Consider the following 18554-nt stretch of genomic DNA (forward strand, 5'->3'; position numbering starts at 1 on the left):
TTTAATATATATAAGACATAAAATTATTTAAATATTTTAGTTATTGTAAATATTGATATGTGTTCATGAGCTTCCAAAAAGTATTAGTTACTTATGTAAGTAATTTCCAATTGATTATCGTTTTACTTTCTAATATTTTATTTTAAAAATCAACATATAGTTTAATTTTTGTAATTTGGAATCAAATATTTAGTTTATTTTTACTTCATTCTAAGCACAATATATCTTAAGTTATACATAATCTTCCTCAAATATATTTACATATCTAAGATAACAACCAAAGTAAAAGCAAATAATCATAATTTTCATATATTTAAAATAAAAAATATTAGTTGAATTTAGAGAAATTGATTGATGCAATCCAATATACCCAAATGATAACTTATTTAAAATCATATGTCTGATTAAAATAATATAATATTATTAGTATAAATTATGCATACAAATTATAAATTAATTCAAAATTAAAATTAAATAACAATCAACTATTGTAACATATTTAATTTATAAATATTTGTACCCGTGCATGAGCACGGGAAAATCACCTAGTAAAATTGAACCGAGAACTACATCCAAATTAAATCTGACACAAGTTTTGTTTAGCTTCTGAATGGATTCGTAACACTTATTCCAAACTATCTGATACCTAAACATTAAATACATCGAATACACACTTACCACAGTCAAATGACTATTTTCGAAGACCAGGCCTTTGTCTTTTATTGAGCCCAACTTAAGGCCCATTTATATTACTGAAATTGGTTCTCTCGATAAACCCTAAAGGTCTCCGTCATCTTTCATTCTTCTTCTTTCGCTTGCCGTTTTCATCGAAACAGAGAAGATTCAGTGCGCTGTGGAAGAATGGGTTTCAAGAGGAGGAAGGGCGACGGAGACGGAGAGGAAATGGAAGCCGAAGATAACAGAAGACCGAGCTTCAACACGGCGGAGAGGAGGAACGTGATACTACCATCGATGATAAAGAACAAAGACAAGAGAGCCAAAGTGTACGCGAAGCAGAAACACGAGAAGAAAGTCGAGAAGCAGAAGAAGATCAAAGCTCGTGACGCCGCTGAGAAACAAGCTCTCGAGCTTGGCGAAGAGGTAAAAAAAAAGAAGATCTAAAAAAAGGGTTTTAGCTGTTTTTGAGTTTTTTTTTTTAATTGGAATATAAAACTTCGTCGTTTCGTGTGTTTTGCAGCCTCCACAGAAGATGGTTCCGAAGACGATTGAGAATACGAGAGAAGCTGATGAGACTGTTTGCAGACCTGATGATGAAGAAGTAAAGTTTTTTTTTTTTTGGATCTTTCTTCATGTTTGTATGTTTCCTTCATCTCAATTTAGTGTAAATTTGAAATTTTGTAGTTGTTTGCGGACATCGATGCTGATGAGTTTAATCCTGTCCTGAGACGTGAGGTTACTCCTAAGGTCTTGATCACTACATGTCGTTTCAATTCCACTGTAAGTCTTTTCCTCAATACACAACCTACCACTTGTATCTCATTAGCTTTTGTGATTTTTTTTTGCTTCGAGGAGTGTAATGTTGAGGCTGTTTTGATTGCATTTATGTGTAATATGTACATTGCAGATACAAAACGTATACCATGTCATTACACATTGGTTGTGATTTTTGCAGAGACAGAACTTATACTGTAACCTACCATTGTCTTATAACGCATTGTATAGTTTTTTTTTTTTGTGGATTTTGCTTTGTGTAGCGTTGTCTTGGTGCTGTTTTGATTCGTTTGTGTGTTATATGTGCATTGCAAAGACTAAACTTATACTGTAACCTACCATTGTCTCGTAACACATTGTATAGTTTTGTGTTATTCGTTTGTGTGTTATAAAGCATTGCAGAGGCTGACCTTATACTATAATCTACGACTGTCTCACAAGCTGTTGTATAGTTTTGTTTTGATTTTCTTTTTGCTTTGTGTAATGTTGGGTTGGGGCTATTTTAATTCATTTATGTGTTATATGTGCATTGCAGTGACAGAACTTATGCAAATAACCCACCACTGTCTTCTTGTCTCATAACACATTGTATAGTTTTGTTGTTGTTTTTGCTTCAAGTAATGTTGTGTGGGTGCTGTTTTATTGGTTTATGTGTTATATGTGTATTGAGAAGACAGAACTTATACTATAACCATCAATTGTCTCATTACACATTGTATAATTTTCTTTCTGTGTGATTTTGCTATGTATAATGTTGTACTGGTGCTGTTTTTTTGATTCATTTATGTGTTATTGCAGAGAGGACCTGCGTTTATATCGGAGTTACAGTCTGTGATCCCGAACTCTGATTATCGCAAGAGAGGAACTTATGATTTGAAGAAGGTAAATTGCTTTTACTTTCAGACAGTTCTTGTAGAAAGTTTATCTCTTTGCAACTAGGTAAATAACTTCGTTAGATATATGGTCTGTTCTGCAGATTGTAGAGTACGCAAAGAAGAAGGATTATACATCTCTTATTGTAGTTCATACTAATCGCAGAGAGCCTGGTTAGTTTTTCAGACTCTTCTTAGTTTCATTGTTTTTGGTATCAGTCTTTATATGGCTTGTTTCAAGCTTTTCTTAAATGATGTAGATGCGCTCCTTATCATTGGTTTGCCAAACGGTCCTACTGCTCATTTCAAATTGTCAAATCTTGTTCTAAGGAAGGATATTAAGGTATGTTACCGAAACACATTTTGTCTTTTTTTTTACATCGTTGAATGTGATAAGTGAGTACCTGATTATGGATGTTAAATTTGATCTCAGAATCATGGAAACCCTACAAGCCATGAACCGGAACTGATTTTAAATAACTTCACAACTCGTCTAGGAAACCGTGTTGGGAGGTAAAACTCAATTGTTTGAAAGTGGTGTTGGCTTCATTATTGTCTTTGATTTCTTGTTCTTAATGGTGTTATGTTTCTGTTTTCTCTCAGGTTTTTCCAGTCACTGTTTCCTCAAGAACCTAACTTCCGTGGTAGGAGAGTTGTAACGTTCCATAACCAGCGTGACTTTATACTTTTCAGACATCATCGGTAACATAGTTTCACCCTACTCTTCTAGATTCTCTCCAAGAACATGTATTGAACAGATTGCAATTCTGTTTTTTTTTTTGCTTAGTTACATATTCGACGTAAAGGAAGACAAACAAAGTGGTGCGAAAGGAAAAGATGGTGTTGCTAAAGAGAGAGTCAAGCCTCGTCTTCAGGTTAGAACATCGAATGATTCACTTCTCTTCTTTTGTAGTGTGTTCGGGTCTATAAACTTTTGTGTGTTAATATTAATGTTGGAGTTTTGTGTGCAGGAATGTGGTCCAAAATTCACGCTTAAGCTAGTGACTTTGCAGCATGGAACCTTTGACACAAAAGGCGGAGAGTTTGAATGGGTTCATAAGGTAAAAAAAATCACCGCAAGATTATGTTATTATTATTAGCTTTAGTGCCAAGTAATTAATTTGTATTTTTTATGTTTTGTGTTCCCATTACAGCCTGAAATGGACACGAGCAGGAGGAGGTTCTTCTTGTGATTGAATGCTGCTGTGTCTTCACCCCAAGTTTTGTGTTTATTTTCGTTTGTCGTTTTATAACCCAAACCAAAACTGTAGCTTTTACTTAAATCGTCTTCTAAAACTTCACATTTCTTCTCAATATAAGCCATCAAGATTCAACAATCGTCTTATAATCTTTTGGACTCATCTTTTTAAATAGTCGAAGCTGTGATTATCTAAGCCCATTGGGCTGATAAAACGTTTCTCTCGATAATCTACTTTTGATCGTCGTCATTGATGACGACTGTATAGAGAAAGTAATGACGTTTTTTAGCCTACGTCATTGTTATGACGACTGTATCGAAAAGATTACTTCCCAAAAAGATGCTTCAAATTAAAAATGGAGAAATTGCCAAATATACCACTTTCATGATACCACTTTTCATTTCTACCTTAACCAATTTTACCATTAAAAATTTAGTAGGCAAATTACTTTTATATCCCTAACTAATAAAGCTTAAAACTATTTTTTTCTTCTCCTACATCTCACGATTACTTTTATCTGGCGGTGACGAAAAAAAAGATCCAACAACGCTGAAGATTTTTACGGCGAGATCAACGAGATCCGATGAAACTACAGAGAGATCCGACGACGACGAGGAACTCAAACGAACAAGTCGACATTTCGGTGATGACGACTTCTCTCTTATTCTAACGAGTATTCCAGAAAGTTCAGTTGGAATCAGTTCCATCGATTCACATACGAGACGAAGGTGGTTCAACTACTAGGATGTAATCGACTGATTCTATTGCAGAGATGGAGACAAAAGAGCTGGCCGCAAAGAAAGAGTCAACGGATTCGATTACTGAATTGATTCAAACCAAGAGGTTGACAAGCATTCTGTTCATCGCCATGAGAAGTTAGAAACAGAGGTACCAATCTCTCTTTTGGAACCAAGCCATAAGATAGATGAAATGCAGTCTGTTTTGATTGAGAACAGTGGCTCTACACTTCTAGTCAATGATTCACATTATGATCAAGCTGGTGGTATTTGGAGTGTGCCAAGGTTGAACAACCATACATTTTGGATATGGATGTGGTGGAAAAATTGACTAAAAAGTCAGTAGAAGTTGTTGATGTAGTTGCACACAAGTTGTTTGATGTATTGTTCATGAGCCTTTCGTACGATAAAATAAAGGAAATGTCGGAAGAATTGGAATTTCAAATACAGTGAGATAATGTTTGCAAGAGGAAGGAAAAAGCAGCCACATGTTCAGAAAAAGAAGCTACTCAAATCATGGAAATTCAAATTCAAAGCCTTAGTTATCAATTATATTATCTCCTTATAAAGTATTACTGATTTATAAATTATTTATAAACATTTATAAATTATTTATAAATATTTATAAGTGTTTATGCTACTGATGTTGAAGAGCTTGTGCTCCTGAAATTTTCCAAAACATGGAGGTTTAAGTTAAGAATTAGCTCGTGTAATATGGTGAGCAGACAATTATTTTTAAAAATGATTTATAAGCCTCTATAAAACGTTATAAGACTTCATAAAATAATTACCTTTTGATATTCTACAAATTTTTATAAATGATTTTATAAAGGGAAAATTGGAAATATGGAACAAAAAAACTGATACATTGTCCCTATGCCATAATCTGAAACATAAATTGTCCGCTTGGTATAAATTTTTTAGAAAACCCAATTACATCCCTCATCTAAAATGATTCAAAATGATTTCGATTTTTTTAAATATAATTAATTAAAAAAATAAAACAAAAAGGGAAAATAAAACAAAAGGGGGAAAATTCTCAAATCGTGTTTCAACCCTAATATCGTTTCTCTCCTTTGGCGATACAGAGCAAAAGGCGATTCTCAGATCCTCGGTTTCTCAGAGGTCGCCTTGCCGTCGCCGGTCTTTCTTCTGACCGCTAGCACTCCGCCGGTGGTCTTCTTCTTCTTAATCGAACCTCCGGCTCACTTCGCGTCTCGTTGTCAATTAAGTCGCCGAACACAGAAGCTCGTACCTCGCCAGGAACTGAAGTTGTTGCCTCGCCGCTCTGCAATTCACACACTCAGCTCTAGTTTCAAGCAAAACAATCGAGACTTTCAGGTTTGTATAAGGATTTGGGAATTTTTTGCATGTCTTTGTATCTTAGTGTGATAGGTTTTGTTTCTAGTTTCTGAGAATTATTTAGGTATCTATGTTATGAAATTTTCTTTTTTGCTATCAAAGTTTCTTATACTTTTTCATGTTTGGCATCTGTCATGCTTTACTTTTTTTTGTGGCTACGGATTGCTTGTATCACTCTGTTAACGTTTGTGTTGTTGTTTATTGGTCACTGTCTGTCTTTTTTTAACATCTAAAAAGTTTGTATAACTCTTGTGTTGTTGTTGTGATTGTCTACATCTCCCGCCATAGCCTTTGTTAAAGAAGAAAAACTGCTCTCTAAAACTACTTTGTTTAAAACTAAAACATCTCAAGTTGTAGTTCATTTGAAAAAAAAAAGAATACTTTCTTCTTATAAATAAGACAATTGATGTTATGTTGATTACTTTAGTTTAGTTTATATGAGTGGAACCTTCTTTGGTTTCCTAAGGGTTTATAAGTTATTAATGTATGCTTGCTTTTAGAGATTGCTAGTACATGGTAGCACTAGCACGATGAGTAATCAACGTGAGAGTAATGAAATCATCCAAGTAACATGACCATGTTCATTACATGATTTTCTATGCTAAAAGTTACTTTTTTGTGGTTACGGATTGCTTGTATCACTCTGTTAACGTTTGTGTTGTTGTTTATTGGTCATTGTCTGTCTTTTTTTAACATCTCAAAAGCTTGTATAACTCTGGCCTTTTAAAAGTTTAATTTTTAATTGTTCATTATCTGGCCTTTTAAAAGTTTAATTTTTTTAAAATAGTTTGCGTTTGATAGGTATTCAATTTATGTTGTGTTAATGATTTAGCTGTATATGATATCAAAGTTTAATTCTTTTTGATGTTTTTGAACTCATATTGTATTTGTCTCATTGTTCACAGGTATGACGGTGGATCAGTTGCCTAAATGCCTATTCAAAGAGGGTACCGAAACACAAGTTGAGAAGGTGAACAACACTTGTAGAACTTCTATACTTGAGGAGGTGGAGAAGTACGTTGAGGCAGAGTACAAAGAAATGTTGGCTGATCCGCTGTTTGCTCAGGTTATGGCAATTTATGAGCATAAGCTTCAGTATTCGGGGAGACTGATCCACACCTTTGCTTGTAAGCAGCTTCTTACCGCAAAACGTCATGAGTTGTGGTTCCATTATGCTTGGAGGCCTCTCAGATTTGCGATGCAAGAATTCCATGCGGTTACTGGTCTGAAATACAAAGACGACGAGCCTGACTTTGGTATCTAGTGATGCTCATTATAATTAGCTTCTGTTTACAACTTCTTGTCTGAGATTATTGGATTTGTGCTTACAATTGCTGGGTCATTATTGGCTTCTTGTTTACAATTGATATGTCATTCTATTCAGCTTCTTTTTACAACTTTATGCAAGAGTCTTCGCAGGTAGTTGCAGTTTGAAGTAGAGTACAAAAAGCAATCAAGTAATTATGATAAAACGAGTAAATCAAGTAGAACATGAAAATCCAAAAGCAAGCAAAACGAGTAAATCAAGTAGCCAACAACAATAAGATAGGTGAGTTGGATTCCTTCATATCAACTTCAAAGTCTTCGCTGTTTCCATTGATAGGTGAAGTTGACACACACAACCTTGTAGAAGCTTTTCCTCGTACATATGTTAGGAAATTTTTGACTTGTCTATCATTCGCAATGATCACTGGCGGACAGTCTACTGCACCGATTAACTCTATAGGTAAGTAGCTTAACTCCAGCTCAAACTCGTTTTGGTCTATTCCAAAATCATCAAAAGCCAAAATCCTTAGATATTCAAAGGAACTTGTCAACTCCACAACCAATACTCTACCCCGTTTCTTCTCATCAACAGCAAATTCCCATCTTTTAAGGGGACTGAATTTCCACACCCCACAAGAAGCATAAATATGCATCTTCAACAATAGCTTCAAAATTTTTGGTTGATTTCTAAAAAAAATCTCAATAACGTGTGTGAGGAAGAAGGAGATCACGTTTTTTAATTTTTTTAAAAAAATTAATTTAGGAAACACGAAAATCACTAAAATTTAGGAAGTTTTAGATTCAAAAATATACACTTAACAGATTTTGGAGATATTTAAGGAAAATTAACATTTTCGCGTCGGTAGAGGGAACCATCTACTCCCGTAGAATATAGATAAGAGGGTAGATTGTGCAATACAACTGGGGTAGGGAAATACATTTTCGTAGATTACTTTGTTAAACTTTCGTAGAGTACTTCTATAATGGCAGATTATTTGCTCAAATGAAATCTACCGTAGTTCAGAACTAAGTTAACATGGCAGGCGGTTCATTCTACGATGGTAGATTTATATTTTACAGTGGATTTGCCCGTCTACGGCCGTAGATATGTAAGTGATTAGTAGAACCAGTTACCTTCGAGCCCGTAGACGGTAGATTAGATTGTCTACGAGCCGTAGACCAGAATATAGAATTATGATCTACTTATATTTAATCAACAAAACTATTTTTCATATGATTGTCTCTTGTTCATGTACAATTTGTATATTTTTTCATATTTTTCTGATTTTTAAAATAATTATTATGAATTTTTAAAGTTGATCAGGGACATGAAAGTCAAAAACAAGCAAAAAATGAAATTATGGCAAAGGGACAATGCACTTGTTTTTCTATTCCGTTTTGGCAATTTTTTCTTTTATAAATCCTTATAAATAACTTTAAATATTCTTATAAAACTAAAGAATACATGCATGCTTTGTAAAGAGATGATGATACGTGGCAGATTCTGAGACTCCACCGCTTCATAAATTTTACATACCCTTATAAATTATTTAATAATCTTTTATAATGGTGTATAAACTTTATAAATTATTTTTATAAATTATTATACAAACCATTATAAATTGTTTTATAAGACTTTCTAAATGGTTATAGACTCTTTTAGCTGATTTATAACCCTATACAACTCTTAAAATACCCCTTATAAATTGAATATAAGCTTTCATAAAGTGTTTATAAACCCCTATTAGTAGTATACATACCCCTTATAAATTATTTATAAACTTTCATAATGTTTTTATAAACATTTATAAATGGTTTATAGATTCTATAACTTGTTTTATATGCCTTTATTAATGTTTTATATACTCTTACAAATAATTTTACATACCTTTATAAGGTTTTGTAAAGAGATGATGATACATGGCAGATTCTGAGGCACATGCGGACAGCAAGCAAGGCTCCACCGCTTCAGAAATTTTACATATCCTTATAAATTGTTTTATAATCTATTATAAGGGTGTATACACTTTATAAATTATTTTTATAAATTCTTATAAATTATTTTTTTATCAGAATAGATATTTTCGAACAGCTCAAGAAGAATCTCTAAACAATTTTCATACCTTTTATAATTTATTAATTGTTTATCAACCTTTATAAATGGATTTTACTATTTCATATATCCATATGATTGTTTTATAAAGCTTTATAAACATACATGAATAGTTTTATTCTGAGAACCAGACTGGCATGACTACCCAAAGTGGGAGCCGCAAGACTTAGCACGTGCTGTCCCATCTCTTTCGCCTCAAGGAGTTGATCTTCTCACAGTAAATTAACTGCCTCATGAACTTAGCATATGAATATTGTTGTAACATCGCTCTCTCTGCATAGGCTGAGACTCTTTGTTAAGTCTTATTGAGCTTTCTATGTTTTAACAAATGCAGAAAATGCTCAGGTACAATCCTGCTGAGAGAATTGCAGCAAAAACAACACTCGATCGCCCTTACTTTGACAACCTTGACAAGTCCCAGTTCTGAAGTTTCCCTTCAATCCAAGAATACTACTTTATCTTTGAGTTGAGAAGTTTAATTGCTGTATCTTGTTGTCATCGCTCGGTGAAACATCAACATTTGATTTCTGTTGCTTTCGAGACACATTAGTGTCCCATGATTGAATTGGTCTTTTCTATACTGAGTGTAAACAATGTTAAGATTCTCTTAAAATTGCTTCTTTATTTTGTAATCATACAAAACTTGTTGCTCTGCTTTCTCAAGATGTCATCTTCACCATAAGGGAAGAGAAAGGATTTCTAATAATATTATCAAACCCCAAATATTACGTACAATGATATTAGAATTCAAAAATGATCTATAAACTCTTCTAACTGATTTATAAACTCTTATAAATTGGGTTATGAAGATTATTAAATTCTTCTAATCTTTCGAATAAATCCTAATAAATAGATATAAAGACTCTTATAAATAGATTTATAAACACTTATAAATAGATTTATAAACCTTGTAAATTAATTAATAAACACTTATAAGTTCTTGTAAATAGTTTTATAAACCCTTTTAAATAGTTTTATAAACCTTTATAAATAGTTATATAAATATTTATATTTGTTTTATAAACATTTATAAACCGTTTATAGACTTTATAAAGTTCTTAAAAGTTCGTCTTCATAGATTCTGCCAAACGAAACACTTCATCTTGTGCCTCATCACAGTGGCAATCTGAGGAGTTTCCACCAGGGATCAATACAACTCCCACCGAGCCGTTACAGGCGTTGTTGGAATCAGAGACAGTCTGCTAGCTAAGGTCGCTTACACACTCCTCGCTACAGGTAGTAGTAGTCTCAAGAACAAACTTTGGCGATAAATTCATTGGAGTGGCTTCAAATAGTATCTTCAGCTCTTCAAACGCACTAGTGAAACAAGGAGTTCTTTCTCTTGCATAGATTAACATATACGCATCCTTTGATAGAACACATTCTTCCCTAATTCTCGAGACCTGTGAAAGGAAAATTTGCATTTGTTGATACCCTTTCAGAGAAGTCTACCAAAGAAGTAAAGTGCACAAATCAAAACGAAACCAGTGAACGATAGCTTATATTATTACCTTTACGTCATCAAAATGATGCCATGTCTCAGGAGCTGATTTCACATAAGCTGAGTAATGGCCAAAATGTATACCATTCCCGAGATGCTCCACCATGGCATAGAAATGGGATCTGGATTCACTACCTTGTGAAAGAGAAGAATGAAAGCTCCTCCAACGCCCCAATTTGAAATCGTCTCCAATTTGAGTCTAAGCGAACTCGTCGCCATCGCTCGATCTCATAGCCACCATCGCTCGATCTTGTCGCCGCCGTCGCTCAATCTCGCCGCTGTCGTCGCTCGATCTCGCTGCGTCGTCGCTGATCTAGCCGCCGTCGCCGATCGAGAAGTCGCGTTGCATCGCCGTGATCTGAAGATTTCTCTCGAGAGTGAAAGAGATATGAAATTAGGTTATAATTGTGAGAGGGTTATTTTTGTCTTTTGCCTATTAATGATCTAGGTATTTCTGAAAATGTCCTCCTTCTAAGTGTATATATGAAAAGTGGTACCAAACAAAGTGTAGTTGTGAAATTTTCCCTTAAAAATGATCGCTCAATAATTAACACCTCTCCACTAACAGCAAAAAATGTTATATTTTGTACATTTAGGGTAGACATTCATATAACTACTATTCTATTATCGAGAGACAAAATTAACATTTACTTAACCTTTATTAATATTTTTATTGGAGATCATAATAGATTCAAAGAAATAGTTTAGATACTATTCCTTCTCTTCTTCTTCTTTCTTTTTTTAAGTTATAATTAAGTGCAACAGATATAAGTATCTTTTTTGCTTCTTTTCACCATCAATATTTCTTAAGAAAAATATATACACACAACAGAAAATACAATAAAACACACAAATAAAAACTCTTTAGTCAAACTCTAGAATCAAAAACTCTTTGGAATAAAACAAAATCTGCAACTTAGAGCATCTCTATTGAGTGTTCAATGGAGAGGTTCACACGGTTTTCGAAAAAAAAATATTAAAATATTACATAGATTTGAACCTGTGTTTTGGAGGTTTACTGCAGTGAACCCGGATCGTCACTGTAGCGCGGGTCCCACGACACGTAGCGGCCCGTGATTGATCCGAAAAATTATTATTATTTTTTTCTTAATAAAAAAGTCAAATGAAACAAAAAAAATATTAAAATAATGAAAAAAGGGTTCATAGAGTATCATTGATGGAAATGCTCTTAGGTTCGGTTTGAAGCGTTAAAAAGAACTACTTAGAGCATCTCCAAGAGCAACCTTAAAACCTCAAATATAAGGTTTTATGTACTTCAAGGGCAGCCTCAAAACCTCAAATTATAAGGTTTTGTACAGTGAAACCTTATATTTGAGGGTTCACTGTACAAAACCTTATATTTGAGGTTTCATATTTTTTTGGTCCTTATACTTTTATGTCTTTTAAATAGTCTTGATAACTTTCTTATTTATCATTTTGGTCCATATAATTTTATTTATTTTATATATTTTATATATGTTTTCATAAATTCAACTTTTATATATAACTTTAAGTAAATAAATAAGTTTTTAAATGAAAAACAAAGCAAAAATTGCTATTAAAGTGGAATAGTTTATTACGGAAATAATAATGATGAATAATTATATATTCTTAGAAAAAAAATTGTTTGTAATAATCTTTTTCTGTATGTAGTTTGCTATTACAGTGTAATAGTTTATTAATAAATCATGTTTATAACATTTTATTGTAATTTTTTTGTTGTTATTAAAGTTTTGTTCTTTTATTTGATTTTTATCTAATGTTAAGGACTATAGTGTAAAAATCTAAAACTTTTAAAGTTTATTTTAAGGTTTACCATTGGAGAAGAACACCCTCAAACTTCAAATATAAGGTTCATCAAACCTCAAATATAAAGTTGCTCTTGGAGATGCTCTATGTTCGAAGTTCCCAAAAGTTTTCATTACGAACCATCAGTAATCTACCACGTTCAATGCACAATCAACAAATTTATTTTTGTCGTTGTCGTTAGAGAAAACTTTTGTTTTCTTTATTTGTTTATGTTTTCAATTTCATTTGTCAGTGTTCAATTTTTGAGGATATCATAGAATCAAGTTTTTTAGTAACTAAAAGTCCATTTAACCTCAAATTTTAAGCAAAAAAAAAAGTACATTTAACCTTATTAAAGCTTTCATGCTATTTCCGTAATAGATCAGATACTGAAAAAAAAAAATAGAGTTCCATCAGCTTGAGGTGTGCATAACTCGTAAGTATAAACTTACTAAACAAAATATTCACAAAGAAAAAACAAACAAAAAGAGAAATAAACAAAATTAGAACGAAATGGGAAGCCAACACACACGGTTTAGCCGCGATTTAGAAGTTTCGTGTGGGCTTCATCTATATCTAAGGTGGATAAAAATGATAGTTCACATGCTTCAGAGTCTTTAAGCTCTAGCTAGATTTAACACTTGTCATTTCACTCATTTACCCAGCCATTTACCAAATCATTTCTCCATTTCAGACTATTAAGAAATTCTCTAACAGGGATCAGTAGGGCATGCATTCTTTAAAAATATTACTATATTTGTTGAGGAGGTATGCATTGTCAAGGCACGTCTGTGTTTTTTTCTTTCTAAAAATAAAAATCGCAAATAGTGAATTATTACAAGCTTATTGTATAAGCAATAGGTCGACACGTAACCAATATTATTACAAATAGTGAATTATTACAAGCTTATTAAAACAAAAAATTTCTGAAAGTATTCAAGTATTCATGTTGATATTGCTGTCAATGGTGGCGGCTTGAAACAAAAAGGAAAATCTTTCTGAAAAATCTTTGGAAATAAAAAAAAATTTGCAAATGGTCGAAGCCTTTAAAATAAATAACTTAGGTTCGAAGCTCCCAAAAATCTTCGTAATGAACCATCAGTAATCGGCCACGTTCACTGAACAGTTATAAATATATTTTGTCTTTGTCGTTGGAGAAGACTTTTGTTTTCTTATTTTTTCTTTTTGTCAGTTTCTTTTTCTCGTTTAGGGAAAACATCAAATAACGTTTGGAGTAATTAAAAAATCTACTCTATTAAAACTGAAGTACAAATAGTACTTAACCTGAGTTTTCCACAAATATTACATCTTTATGCCACTGCATTTAAAACATAGAGTTTTACTTAATTATACACTCATTAACAAAGCCCAATCCGATTTTTTTACTACAACTTAATGGGCTACGATTTTATTAATCTATAACTGAACCTAATTATCTTATATATAACCATTTCTAATCTCTAACCATCTCTAACCATAAAAGTAGATTTTAATATAGACATAAAATTTTATATCTTAAGAGTTTGTATAATCTATTGCCAAATTCACATATGAAAGAGAAGTACACATATAAAATATTATTAAAAGAGAAGTACACATATAAAATGTCTCTTAGTTTTCAGTGTTATTTACACTTCCATGCCACTGACATTAAATAATACTTCATATTTTAATGTTGTCTTTTCCACTTTCATTAATATGTTTTTCAAAATTAAATTTGAATTAAATACACAATTAAATAATACTTCCTATTTTAATGTTTTGTCTTTTCCACTTACATTAATGTGTTTTCTAAAATTAAATTTGAATTAAATACACTTCATTAAATTCTCAATTAAATCAATGTCAAATTAAAAAAATACATTTTTATTGGACAAATAATTCATGAAAATTATAATATCAACTCTTCATTGAACAAATCTGAACGGAAAAAGTATTACCAAATTTGAACCGAAACTAGATAATATCCAAACGGATTTACCATTTTGGTATCTAGAGAACCATAAGTAAACCTTATCCGAACGAAATATTTCGGATATTCGAATGTATTTAAATCATATTTATATACTTCAATATGTTAGCTATTTTTCGAGTTAATATCCAAGATATAAGTTATGTTAAGTTGATTTGAAATATAAAAAATAGTCAAAAGTAAACATCTAAAGTAGATAAACAATAATCAAAACACCAAAAATAATATATATATATTCTTCATCCAAATATTCAAGTGAAACTTATTTTAATTTTTTAATTTAGATCCTTTAGCTTACATTACTCAAATTTACATGTTATATTTTTAGATTTAAGGATATTTAAAGATAATTTAAACGGGTTATCAAATCCGCAAAGATCTAAACCAAACCGGAACCAAAGTTTATAAGTACCCGAATAGAGATAGAATCTTTAAACTCGAAAGTCTCAAACCCGAATAAATTTTAACCGAATTCGAATGGATACCCAAATACCTATCCCTAACTTAATCAATATAAAACGATCAAATATTATAAATATACTATTTGATATAAATAAATAAAAATTAAAACTGAAAATTAATATCCGTGCGGTCGCACGGGTCAAGATCTAGTTTAACTTTATTACTGGAGAGCACATTCGATTAGTAATAATAAAGTAATACTTAATACTTCCACTTTAAGGAATGTATTTTCTGTGCTTCACATTTATTAAAATATGTATTAAATTTAAATTAAAATATACAAAAATATTTAATATAATTCGTTATTTTCTATATTAGTATTAAACCAATAAAACTTAACAAATTAGTTTTTGAATTTTATAGTTTACTATCCCCTAGTTTATATTTGAGAAGTGATTTGCCACATGTCTTCTCTACAATCGTTTTCACAAAAAAATTGTGACGTGGCTATTAAGATTGATGACATGTCACATGGTTAAATATGACATCGACAATTACATTTAATGCTAATATATATTTTTCGAAATCTTTTTAGAATATGGCAAACTCTAGATCGTGTGTGAAAATGGAGAAGAATCTCGTGGGATATAGGTTTAGTCCTACGGGAGAGGAAGTGATCAACTATTACCTCAAGAACAAGATTCTTGATAAACCATGGCTCGTCGACCAAGCCATTAGGGAGATCAACATCTATGCTTACAATCCCGAGTTCTTGCCTTGTTAGTTCATCTCTCTCTTTTTATTTCATCATCGATCATCTCTATCTCTCTCTCTTTCTCTCTTTTTATTTCATCATCGATCACTTCTAAATACTTTGTGTGGTTACAGCGTTATCGAAGATCGAATCAAACGATCTTGTATGGTACTTCTTCTGTCGAAGGGAGTGCCAAGCAACTGACAAGAAGAAGGGAACGAAGAGGACAACACCTTCTGGGTTCTGGAAAGCTACCGGCAAGGATCGGATAATCAAGGAGAAGAGAGGACACGGTGTTGAGATCGGGATCAAGAAGACGCTTGTGTACCATCATGGCAAAGGTGCTAATGGAGTTAAGACTCCTTGGGTCATCCACGAGTATCACATCACTTCTTTGCCTCTTAACCAGGTAACTTTCAGTTTGAAATTATGTGTTAAGTTGAATCGGTCTTTGTGTCACTATTTTCTTGATTGAAATTTGGGGTTTGAGTCCCTTCGGGGACATCCGATAAAATTGGAACGATACAGAGAAGACTAGCATGGCCCCTTGCTCAAGGATGACACGCACAAATCGAGAAATAGTCCAAATTTTTAAGTTACAAAAAAAAAATTTGGGGTCTGATTCATATGTAGTTGATTTCCCCTGTGTTAGTTGAATTGGTCGTGTATTGAGATTACATAGAGATATAATCTCTAAAGAGTGTGTGAATATAAACTCTCATATTAAAGTTTCAGTGAGACATATTAAGTTTTAGATATATAAATGATTTTGGCCAATACACTTATTGATCAGTTGGTATTAAGTTGGAAGCCAAAGAAACATAACTTTTTATATTCCATTTATTTCTTGCTTCTGATGTAGTCTTGATAGGAATATGGGGTTTGATTCAAAGCTTGTGGTAGAACTCATGAGTGTGTATACCTTTGCAATTTTGTGACAGAGGAAATATGTTATCTGCCAAGTAAAGTACAAGGGTGAAGACAGTCTGTACGGTAATAACTCCAATGAGTTAAGCCACTCTACCATGGTCTCTGACTTGAATACTGCCAGAGTGATTAACACAACCCCTGTGGTGAGTTCAGTCTCAAACATGTGTTTTGGGTTTTTTTTTCTTTTCTTTTTGTGTGTTTTAGTTTTTCATTAGTATCATTTCTTTACTGGCTCTCTCTTTTACATATTCAGGTTGAGCAACAAAGGGACGAAGATCTCTGTATGTCTGTGGATGATTTGGCCAACCCACTGAACGAGCAGGATGATCCCTCTCTGTTTGATCCAGACATGTTTTTCAACGACAACGACCGCTCTTACCAGCAGCCACTAGCTCCCTACGATGATGATGATAATATTAGTGAACTGCTGAAATATAACGGAGGGAATCATGCTGATGTGCTTGGTGATCTAGACATCATATTGCAAGAGCACCGCAACGATCACAAGCCAAAGAAAGCTTTGACAGGGAACATTGTTGATTGTAGCAGTGGTAGCGATGATGCTGAATCCATATGTGCAACGGTAATCCATATTATAAGCTTAGTGGGCTAAGCAAGATTTTTAATCGCTAAAACTTGACAAAGTTTTACGTAACAACTTTTGTAAATAAGATTACATCATGGAGCTAATCTGTATACGAACACTCAGCCTTTCCATTCTGATATGACCAGAGTTACCAAGGAACATCAAGTCCAGATAGCGTTCATAGTTTGAGTGCACAGTTCCACACTAGTGTAGACGAGACTCCATCTTTGAGGAAAGACTCTTCCACAGATATTCAACCTCATGCAGAAACTTCTATAAATAGAATGACCTGGAAATCTCGGCGCACCGTACCATCAAAACTAGAGGTCTTGAGCTGTTCCTATGTTGATTCTTTTGGTGCTTGTATTTTATTTCAAAAGATAATGATGATGTGGTTTCCTTTCAGGTGAAAGAAGGAAAGTCTAAAGCTATTGATGCATCCATGGACAACAAGAAGGGCTGGTTTATTACAGAAGAAGCAATGCAGAGAAACCATAAGATTCCACCGTATCACTGTCTCATGAACATGATCGTAGGCTTCATCCTCTTGGTTGCTTTCATGGCAACATTATGTCGGTTTTACTAAGCGGAAAAACTTGAATCTGCTGATGAAGTTTGATTGCTGAGGAGAAGCAAAGCAGATCGATGGCAAGCATTTGTTTTTAATTGTCGTTTTCTGATTCTGTTTTTTTCTTTGTAATAATAATAATATATCTGTGTGTGTATGTATGAACTATAGATGAAACTCGGTTGTTCTGCTGAATCTGAATATCTTACAGGTATTTCTTGTGCCTGAAGGTAAAAGTGAAATTTCGTAGGGTTTGTAATCTCAGAATGGTAATCTAAACAGTAATGTTGTGTCGGGGCTGTTTTTTACCAAACAAATCAGTAGGTTACTTGCATTGCAGAACTTTACATTTCTTCTCAATATAAACCATATGGTCCATATCTTATAATGATTTTTACTCATCGTGTTGAGTAGTCGAAGCTGTGAGTGCCTATGCCTAAGCCCATTGGACTTTTGATAAATCATCTTCACGAAGATTTACTCTTGTCGTGGGCGTCATTGGTGACAACTGTATCGAGAAAGTATTGACGTTTTTTTTTGGCCTACGTCATTGTTACTACGACTGTATCGGAAAAGAATATTTCTCAAAAAGATTCTGGCAAAATAAAAAGGGAAATCGCATTTTAAACCTTAACACTGACATTTACATATATTTGATACTTTGATTTTTTTCTCTAATATTTCTAAGAGCAATCTTATTGGTGAATATGTAACTCAGTTTCTAAACAAAAATTATAATTATTATTTAATAATATTTTACTTATTTAATTAAATTAAAAAATATTTAACGCTATAAACCATTTAGTAAATGATACGTGTAATCTTCCTATATATTAAAAGAGAAGTACAAACGCCACGTGTCACTCACACAGTTCTTCTCACGAAAATTCTCGCGTTTCTATTGGTCGAATTTTTCTAATTATTCTTTTTGATTTTTTTTTCATCGACCTTTTAATTGGAAAGTGACATTAATTGTCAAACGCACTAATTATTTCTTGCGCAAGAATCATAATCAATGTCGACCATTAATCATAACTTGCAGAAGAATTTTA

General features: G+C 32.8%; 3 protein-coding genes and 1 non-coding gene across 4 annotated transcripts in view; all 4 read left to right on the forward strand.

The window, feature by feature from the left end:
- The window catches only part of LOC108824439 (NAC domain-containing protein 69), a 31260-nt gene extending 13499 nt beyond the window's left edge, over window positions 1-17761 (forward strand). Inside the window, exons 2-7 of the mRNA XM_018597869.2 lie at window positions 15266-15443; window positions 15553-15827; window positions 16360-16491; window positions 16602-16931; window positions 17081-17260; window positions 17341-17761. Coding sequence (XP_018453371.1) covers window positions 15290-15443; window positions 15553-15827; window positions 16360-16491; window positions 16602-16931; window positions 17081-17260; window positions 17341-17520 — 1251 coding nt within the window. The 5' untranslated portion in view covers window positions 15266-15289 and the 3' untranslated portion in view covers window positions 17521-17761. The remainder of the gene's footprint in view (window positions 1-15265; window positions 15444-15552; window positions 15828-16359; window positions 16492-16601; window positions 16932-17080; window positions 17261-17340) is intronic.
- On the forward strand, window positions 815-3661 carry LOC108825692 (uncharacterized). Its single transcript, XM_018599024.2, has 11 exons — window positions 815-1101; window positions 1199-1279; window positions 1363-1458; window positions 2251-2334; window positions 2429-2498; window positions 2585-2667; window positions 2758-2837; window positions 2928-3026; window positions 3112-3199; window positions 3296-3385; window positions 3479-3661. The coding sequence occupies exons 1-11, from the start codon at window positions 862-864 to the stop codon at window positions 3515-3517; spliced, it is 1050 nt and encodes a 349-aa protein (XP_018454526.1). The 5' UTR covers window positions 815-861; the 3' UTR covers window positions 3518-3661.
- On the forward strand, window positions 5314-7014 carry LOC108837376 (uncharacterized). Its single transcript, XM_056995502.1, has 2 exons — window positions 5314-5601; window positions 6528-7014. Exon 2 carries the CDS (start codon window positions 6530-6532, stop codon window positions 6884-6886), a length of 357 nt encoding a protein of 118 aa, XP_056851482.1. The 5' UTR covers window positions 5314-5601; window positions 6528-6529; the 3' UTR covers window positions 6887-7014.
- On the forward strand, window positions 15908-16011 carry LOC130500598 (U6 spliceosomal RNA). The gene has a single exon (XR_008939215.1). It is a non-coding gene; the product is annotated as a U6 spliceosomal RNA (small nuclear RNA).
- Window positions 17762-18554: the final 793 nt, after the last annotated feature.

Source organism: Raphanus sativus, chromosome 9, assembly GCF_000801105.2.
Source record: "Raphanus sativus cultivar WK10039 chromosome 9, ASM80110v3, whole genome shotgun sequence".
Classification (NCBI taxonomy): Eukaryota; Viridiplantae; Streptophyta; class Magnoliopsida; order Brassicales; family Brassicaceae; genus Raphanus; species Raphanus sativus.